This window comes from Epinephelus moara, chromosome 7 (genome assembly GCF_006386435.1).
Source record: "Epinephelus moara isolate mb chromosome 7, YSFRI_EMoa_1.0, whole genome shotgun sequence".
Lineage (NCBI taxonomy): Eukaryota > Metazoa > Chordata > Actinopteri > Perciformes > Serranidae > Epinephelus > Epinephelus moara.
In genome coordinates, this window is record NC_065512.1 from 27,407,006 (window position 1) to 27,416,425 (window position 9,420).

At 43.7% G+C, this 9,420-nt stretch overlaps 1 protein-coding gene across 1 annotated transcript; it reads right to left on the reverse strand.

Annotated features, from left to right (window-relative positions):
* Window positions 1–3,375: 3,375 nt before the first annotated feature.
* Window positions 3,376–6,977, reverse strand: LOC126393503 (olfactory receptor 7G1-like). Its single transcript, XM_050049693.1, has 3 exons — window positions 6,842–6,977; window positions 6,612–6,726; window positions 3,376–4,324 (listed from the first exon to the last, which is right to left on the reverse strand). Exons 1-3 carry the CDS (start codon window positions 6,975–6,977, stop codon window positions 3,376–3,378), a joined length of 1,200 nt encoding a protein of 399 aa, XP_049905650.1.
* Between the last annotated feature and the right edge of the window lie 2,443 nt (window positions 6,978–9,420).

The window sequence follows — 9,420 nt, forward strand, 5'->3', positions numbered from 1 at the left end:
CACTGCACCTCAAAGTTCCAGAAAATGTATTCAAATTAGCGTGATGACGTAGATGATTCAGCGTGTGCCCTGTATTTGGCTCCACCAGCTTGGCTGGTTACGTGCTGGTAGAGAGAGTTGGGGCTGTTTGTCTCAGCCAGCAGCTCAGTTTAAAAGTATTTTAAGATAAGTGTCAAACTAAGTTAGTCTACATACAGACAGCTGACATTAGAGCTTATTAGTAACAATTTGCTATCAGCCGAACTAGCATGCTGTCCTTGTGTAAGACATAACCTTATTGACTGTGGATGGAGCATACTGAATATCACTGTCTACATGTTTACATGTTCATGCTTGCTGAACACATGTATTGATAAAGTATTGGCTTCTTACTCGCTAAGGTTTAATGTCACTTACAGTAACGAGTGTAGCTGCCGTCAACTCGAGTCATTTTCGAGTTATCTTAACTTTGTTTCCACCGCGGCCACTCGGTTGTTCACCGGTTACTGTGTCAGGGCGGTGTATGTGTGTGTGTTTGGAGTTCAGCGCCGGCACAAAAGAACCGATACCGTTAGCGCTTATCAATACTACGGTCTTTGATAATTTAGCCTTGGGGCTAATTTAGTACTGGGTTTCGGTACCCATCCTTAATCAAAACACAAATGAAGTGGAGCTTGTAGAAATGACATAAAGTTTGCAGTGGCTGCCCGTACCAGGAAGGACGGAATGCTCAAGTGTGAGTCCACTAATCAGCATTCTTCAGCACACAGCCCTGCCCCTCAAGAATTCTGGGTCCTTCTTGTAAAGGACTCCTTTACTTAAGTCCTTTGCAAGAAGGGACAGGGACTCCCTTCTTGTAAAGGACTCTATTTTCTGAGGAGGCTCCGCTCCTTTAACATCTGCCGGACTATGCTGAGGATGTTTTATGAGTCTGTGGTGGCCAGTGCTATTCTATTTGCTGTGGTGTGCTGGGGCAGCAGACTGAGAGTAGCTGATGCCAACAGACTCAACAAGCTGATCAGAAAGGCCAGTGACGTTGTGGGGGTGGAGCTGGACCCTTTGACAGCAGTGTCAGACAGGAGGATGGTGTCGAAGGTGCGGGCGATACTTCAGCATGGCTCTCACCCTCTCCACAATGCTCTGGTCGAACAGAGGAGCACCTTTAGCCAGAGACTGATTGCTCCTAAATGCACCACTGAGCGCCACAGGAAGTCATTCTGACCTGTGGCAATTAAACTGTACAACTCCTCCCTCTGATGATCGGACTCACTTGGCTATTTATAAAACAAAACACACAATATAATTACTCATTCTTATTTCATTTATAACGCTACAACCATTTCATTGTATATTGTATATATTTCAGATTGTCTACTTTACTATTTTATTATTTCTTTTATTTTATTGTCTACTTTAATATTTTATTTTATTTTATTTTATTTTAATGTCTACTTTAATATTTTAATATTTTATTTTATTTTATTTTATTTTAATGTCTACTTTAATATTTTATTTTATCTTATTTTAATGTCTACTTTAATATTTTATTTTATTTATTTCATTGTCTATTTTAGTATTTTATTTATATCTTCATCTTTATCTCTTGTTTCCATTCATGGTGTATTTCTATTTCTACTTTGCACGGAGCATTGGAACAAAAACAATTTCCCCCCGGGAATTAATAAAGTATTCTGAATCTGAATCTGAATCTGTAATCTGAAAATCCTACCTCCCTACTAGGTACTTTTTTCAGGGAAAGTTTGAGGTTGAAACGCGCGGAGGTTTTTCAAAATCCCGGGTAAATGAGAAAAGTTCCTGTGGTGGAAAAGGGGCTAATGTCTCTACCCAGTTAGGTTGCATACCAGTGTGGCTGTATCTATAGGCCCATTTCCACTGAAGAAGTTCCTGGTACTATTTGGGGGGCAGGAACTACTACAGGAACGTCCTCTCGCTCGGCCCTCTCAACCGCCGTGTCTCCACTGAGAGAGTGGAGTAGGACGAAGGTTCCTATAAAGTTACCGGGCTGTGGATGTGACGTAATCGTTGCGCGACCATTTTAACCGGGGCGACGTAGGGGTGTAGGGAGGCAGTTAGCTGTTAGGTCAGGTGTCTGTATTAACTCAATATACGGTTTGTGAAAAAAATATTTTTTCCAACGGATTTCTTAGTTACAACATGATTGAGCTAACTAGAGTAGTTTCATGTCGTATCCGACAACGGGAGGCTTTTAACAGATGACGTCCTGATGTTACCTTTGCTGCTGCTGTTAGCTGTCCCTGTCAGCTGCAGCCACTGATGCTTTCTAGACATCGTGATTTCCCAAAACTGAATAAATACCACACATAGCAACACAAAACTGCTTTGCTAGCTCAACCATGTTGTAACTAAGATATCTGCTGGAAAAAATATTTTTTTCACGGACCTTAAATTGGGTTACTTAGTTATTACAGACACCGCTAACAGCTAACAGCTAACGGTTAGCCCAGCTAATCTACAATAACCATAGTAATTACAAAACGTCACATCCCACCTTGAGTATATCCAATCAGCACCAAGTAATCCCCAAGCCCCACCCAGGAGTCTCTCGGGGCCGTTCTGAGTACCTACTCCGAGGCATTGACTTGTTTAGCCCCTGTAAAAGTTCCGGAACTCTGTCCTTCGGGGGTGGTTCCTGCGGTGGAGACACGCACCAACGGCCCCAGCCCCGGCCCTGTAAAATTAGCCCGAAGTTCCTGCGGTGGAAACGGGCCTAATGTTATGCCACAACAGGGCATTCATTCATTGGGCTCCACCCACAGAGCCCATAGATACCAGTAGAGGGCGGGGCCTGTGTGAGATAGAACGAGGGTACTGATATTGTAACCCTAGTGCTATTAGCACAGGCAGAGCCCTCTAACCAAGAGCCCTGTCGCTCCAACAGGGAGTTGATGTAGCTGATGCTGTCATAAGGCTCCTAAGTAAGTATACTCTGCTCATATTCAGGTATGCATGTAGTGATTGGCCAGCTATAAATAATAATTAATAATCAAGTCCAGTAGATGGCTCCCTCTGTGCGAATGGAATTAGGGATACAATATGGTAACCTTTGTTACATGGAGAGGCAGGTGTGGTGCAGGTGTGGCATATTAGTGTAGGGTTGAGTGAAGCTGATGCCGGCATGTACAAAGCACTGTCACCACACCTGAAGCTGCACATATCACTCCCACCTAAACCCTTGATGAACTCTTCCGGAAAGGATGTATTTGTCCATAAAAGAGACAAGTTAATGTTATATTTAATATATGCCAATACACACCATAGATTTTAAGTCTCATTGTGGAGACAAACACGTTGTTTTACATTAAGCACAGATACCCCTCTTTGCTCTCAACAGTCTTCCAACATGAAGACAAATATTTATTTTCTATTAAACAGAAATCTTTTACATGATTGTCTTATTTTCAGTAGGTAAAACCCATACATAAAAGGCGTGATCATTGGTTGGCAAATGATGAGATATACAGATAAGATAATGCGTCCTTTATCTGGTACCAGGGCCACATCAAGCCTGGAATCCACATAGTGAAACATGCAGCCGATAAACAAGTTTGACACTGAGACAATCTGAGGCGTGCAGGTGGTGATGGCCTTTTGCGTATTTTCTTTTGAGGTATTCAGACAAACAGTCAAAATCTTAATGTATGAGACTGAAATGAGACTAAATGGAATAACAATAGTCACACAGACAAAAAGCAGGTCAGATATGTTGTTAAGTATTGAAACTGAACAGGCAAGTTTAATTATTAAGTGGTAGTCACAAAACACTTTGTCAATGACATTTCCACAAAATGTCAAACGAATGATGACTGAAAATGAGAATATAAAGTTACCAAATGAATACATCCATACAAGAAGAATAATCATACCTACTCTCCCTGTGTTCATAATGACATTGTAACGTAAAGGATAGCAGATAGAGACGTATCTGTCGTAGGCCATGGCTGCTAAACTGCAAAACTCAATAGAAGAAGATATATAGACACAACCCATATGCAGAAAACACCATGGTAGGGTCACTTCATGGGTATCTGAAAACATCTGTGAGAGCAGAAAAGGATACATTGATGTGCTGGCACCTATTTCATTCACAAATAAATTACATAATAGTATATACATTGGCTCATGCAACCTCCTGTCCATATATATGACCACAATTAGAAATGTGTTGGCCACACAAATGGAGATGTACCATAAAAGCATTATGCTGAAGTACAGGTATTTTACCTCTCCAATGTTACCATAGGCAGCCAGCACAAAAGACATAACTTCAGTTGAGTACCATAGGCAGCCAGCACAAAAGACATAACTTCAGTTGAGTTCTCCATTTCTTTCTTGTGTAGTATGGGTGCCACACTGGGAAACATATAGGCTAGCAGCAAACTGGCTCAGTGATAGTGTTACCTATTATCCGTTTGAATAATGCCTCAGCCCAATATTCCACCTTCATTTACATTTTCTATTAACTGGGCTAGAAGGCAGGCAAACACATTGGGACAGTTTTCTTGGCTGATAAATTCAAGAGTATAAAACAAGGAATCATAAAGTAACCTCATCCATCTGACTTTTAGTCTCAGAATTTTTAGAAGTTTGTCTGAAGTTAATTTCTCATCAACTTAACAAATCTCAACAACACTTATCTCCACGTACCAGTGTGCAACAGAACCACAGTGTGTTTCACCACACTGGTCAAAATAACAAAGATAAATGCATTATGGTCACAGAGGAATTTAACATCACTTATTTGGATAATGGACTATGATGCAGGCAACTGTTCAAGTATCCTGTGACAAAATGTAAGAATGAATATCACCACTCACAAAACAACATTAAGCATACAGTATATGAACATCGATTCAAATTCACATTTTGCACACCTGTTCCATGATCACTGGTATCTCACACATATGAAAGCCTCCAGCTGGCTGCTGTAACCCTCCCAAGTGAACAACACAAAAGCCTCCTCTGAACTTTATACACTCTCTTGTGCAAAGAGATGGGTTGGGCTGCGCTAGAGGGCCAAGCTGCTAATACAAGAGGAAAAACTTTTCTTTCCAATACAAAAACACAACATTGCTTACACTAAAAGTTAACCTTTAATGAACTTTTCTTTCTTTGTTTTTGAGTTATCTAAGTATGCAGAGGTGCATTAGTTTTGTAGCTGCTACTGTAAGAATAGAATTATATTATCAACCAGTATCACACAAATATGCCTTAAAAAAATACTTCACCTCAGAGGCGGTCCTGACTAGTTTTACGCCCTGGGCGAACCATCCCTCGACGCTCTGCTTGGGTTGTCCCTTGTCACCAACCTTCATAGACAGGAGGATCAAGGCGCAGCCAGGGGGAAAAGAGTATCCAGTTTGGGGACCTCAGAATTGCATCTCTCCTTTTTTGCAGATGATGTGGCTTTTGTGGCTTCACCAGACTATGACCTGTAGCATGCACTGGAGCGGTTTGCAGTGTTAAGCAATCAGGATGAAAGTCAGTACCTCCAGGTCTGAGGCTATGGTTATCTGCCGAAAAATGGTGGATTGCTTCCTCTGGGTTGGGAGTGAGTTACTGCCTCAAGCAAAGGAGTTCAAGTATCTCTGGCTCTTGTTTGGAAATGAAGGTGAAATGGAGGCAGATTGGTGTGGAATCAGCAGTAATGTGGACGCTGTACCTGACCATTGTGGTGAAGAAGGAGCTGAGCCGGAAGGCAAAGCTCTCGATTTACCAGTCTATCCATGTTCCAACCCTCACCTTTGGTCATGAGCTTTGGGTACTGACCAAAAGAATGAATTTGCGGATACAAGCGACCGAAATGAGTTTCCTCCACAGGTGGTTGGGCTAAGCCTTATAGATAGGGTGAGGAGCTCCAACATCTGGAGGGAGCTCAGTGTAGAACCGCTGATCTTTCGCATCAAAAGGAGCCACTCGATGTGGTTCAGGCATCTGATCAGAATCCCTCCTGGATGCATGTCCAATCATTAATAGACCAATGGGGTAGATCTAGAACAGGTTGGGGGGGATTATCTCTTCTTGCCTGGATCATCTCATCTGGCCTGGGAATGCCTTAGTTTCCTTCGGGAAGAGCCTGCTGCCCCCACTACCTGGACCCAGATAAGCAGATATAAATTGATGGGCGGATGGATGGAAGGTTCATAGACAAAACAATTATTTTTTGCTTGTCACCAATATCAGCTTCAGCCTAGGGCATTAGCTTGTATTGCACATCACGTAATGATTTGTCATCAACTTGTTCACCTGCATGGGGGGTGGAAAATAAAACAGTCACAGCAGTACCTCAAAAGCATACCTGAATGCCTAGCTTGCACTTCACTTAACCAGATTAACCTACTTAGGTGTAGGAGCAGGTGTGGTGTTGAGTGAAGCTACAATGGTCAAACAACGTGTGACACTTCGTCCAAGACTTTTAAAACAGAATATTGCTCTAATACTCTGGTCCAATCATGAGCACACATTCGCCCACTGAATTTTGCATAAATGTAGCTGGCCAATCAGGACGTGCCTATCTGAAGACATGCGAAGCCCACGGTATATGTTAGGGCCAAATGACGGCATCAGTTATCCTTTTTCTCTTTAGCGATTACCCAATGATCAGCTTTCTCCACATATGGAGTAGCTGCTTCATCTCATCAGTGCCTTGGTGCAGACCATGCAGAGAGCGGTGTTCAGCAGCCATCTGTGAGGCCTCCTGGGCACTGCCTAAGGTAAGATGCCAGCAGTGGAGGGATCAGTTCAGGTGCTTTGATGTGATGCTTTGCTGCCATGACTGTGAGCAGAAATTTGAGAATGATGACGCTGAGACCCCCACTCCAACCGCCAGCACTCTGTGATACTTTAAGGGACCTCAGCACCAGCTCTGTCCTTTCCATGTTGCCTAGCTGTGATGCATTCAGCGACATCCCCACCATCTTAGCCCTTCTGTTGTTGGCCTCCCATTGGCCAGCCCACATTATGGGTCTTCTTTTATCTCAAAGACTTCATCATCATCATGGCCAAATCCAAGGAACTGGCTATGTTCCATACAGCCCAGTTGATTTTACACCGAACCAAGTTGTGGTTCAAAATCAACTGGAAGTGGATCAGGCCCCTAAAACACCAGCAGGTGGAGTATCTGGGGGTTGTGCTCGAGGCACACAGGCTGTGGGCCACTCTGTGGGAACACAGATGGACAGCCCTGCAGCAAGCAGTTTGCAAACTACGGCTTGATGCGATGGTGAAGGTGTTGACCGTCATGTAGGTGCTTGGTTTCATGCACCTGGTGGTACTGCTGGGGCTACTGCACATGCGGTGCCTGCAGAGGTGGTTTTCCCGCCTTTGCTTTGATGCCAAGAAGCACAAGCGACCACCTACCATTCCCCCCTCAGTATGGGACAACCTGAGATACAGGGGTGCCCACAACACCTGTTGCTGTGACAAGTGACCTCCTAAGTCCCAGTGTTCATGGATGCATCCATGACAGGGTGTGGAAGGACATGCCTGGGGAGAGTGGTAGGTGGTGTGTGGCCTTTGATAGAGGCCTGACAGATCAACCCTCTCAAGCTACAGGCAGTGTTTTTGGTCATCCAACACTTCAGGCCCCTGACAGAGGGGAAGCGCATGTTGGTGAGGACCAACAACCACACCACAGTGGCGTACATCAACAGGCACGGTGGAGTTCAGTTTGTTGCCCTGCTGAGGATGGTGGAGAGCCTGTGGTTGTGGGTCTCAGAGCACCTGTTGTCTCTGAAGGCTCTTCACATTCTGGGACGAAAGGTGTGCCAACCTCACGTTGTGGGGCAAACTCATATCAGGCCACTCTGTCTCATCTCTCCTCTTTTGGAGATAGTGACTCAGGAGCAGTTGTCAGTCATTCTGGTAGCCCTGGGTTGCCACTTGGCAACATGGCATGCAGAACCGACTCAAATTGTGGTGGCCCAGCCCCAGACCATCCCTCAGCTCTGGGGGGCCCAGTCTTAGGTAGCAGGTAAAATAGGCGAGTTGCCCACTCTGGGTCATCCTCTCCAGGTTTAAATTCTGAAAGAGACAGGTTGAAGAGGGCTGGATCATCTGTGCAGGTGGTGCTGACCATCCTTTTTGCAGTGTTTGATGGACAGAGGGCTGTCACATGCCATTATAAAAGAGTATGCAGCAGCCATCTCTTCCTGCCATGAGGGTTTTGGTAACAGCCCACCCTCTTTTAAAATAGTTTTGGGAAGGGGTGAGGAGACAATGCTTGGTGAAGGATCCCTTCAAGCCCCTGGAGTGCTCCTCTCTAAAGGCGTTGTCATTCAAGACAGCTTTGCTGCAATGTTAATTTAGATGGCTGGAGATTTACTCGCCTGGTGTCAACGAGTTTAGAGCATATCAGGTCCGCCTGTCTGCAGACCACTCTCTCTCCCTGGATCCCCGGTGACTGCTCCTATCAGCTTGAGATCAGAAAAGACCCATGTGTGCACCAATAACAGATCATATAAATTAGGGAACTGGCTTGGAGATACACTCACCTGGTGCCAATAAGGCTTGAAGCATATTAGTCTCTCCTCTCTCTGTTGCCACCCGAGGACAAAAAAACACACCCCGCTGTGCGAGATCCTCTGGCCTTATATAAATTCCTCAGTCCAATCAGAATGCCGGCTACTGATTGGGGAAACCTCATACCGGTGTGTCTTCACTGATATGGGATGCACCACAGCTGTGTTGGGGAGAGTTAATTGGCACAACACACCACAATATGTTCACACAAAAAAAGCAAATATAAACAAATAAAACCATTTTTGGTTTTTTTTTTTTTTTACTGGATGTCCTTTTTTTAACAAGCTAGAAAAGTGTCAAAACCATACAGTACTTGGTTAAAACGTAATATGTTAACAACAAACCCCATTTGATCATAGGTCACTGTTTATGTTGTTAGGTAGGAGTTAGCTGACGTTTTTTCTAGCTAGGAAACGTTACAGGTGGTCAGTACCACTGTCCTCTGTTTGAATTGAAATGAGAGAAACTAGCTGTTGTGTCATGTGCATGTGTTAATATTAAAGCCAATGTGCTACTGACTAGCTAACTGACTGGATGCCCATTAACATTATAACTCCTATTGTGACAAGAAGGGAAAAGGCAGAGACAAAGATTGAAAAAGTCAATTACTGTTAATATGTTAATGTTACATGTTTTGCATTTCATTTCAAATAAAAGTCCAAAAAATCAGCCCAAGGTCCATTTTTGGTATTTGTGGTACTCACTATAGGGGACTGGTTTACTCCAGAAACATACATACTGTTTATGTGTATGTTGAGGAGCTGCTGTATCAAAATGAGTTGTCTTCCCCCAGAAATTAGGGTTATGATATGTTTCTTTTATGATTCCAATCCATTCCTCTTTTGCTGTGGCTCAGCATTTAAATAACCTTTATCAAATTTG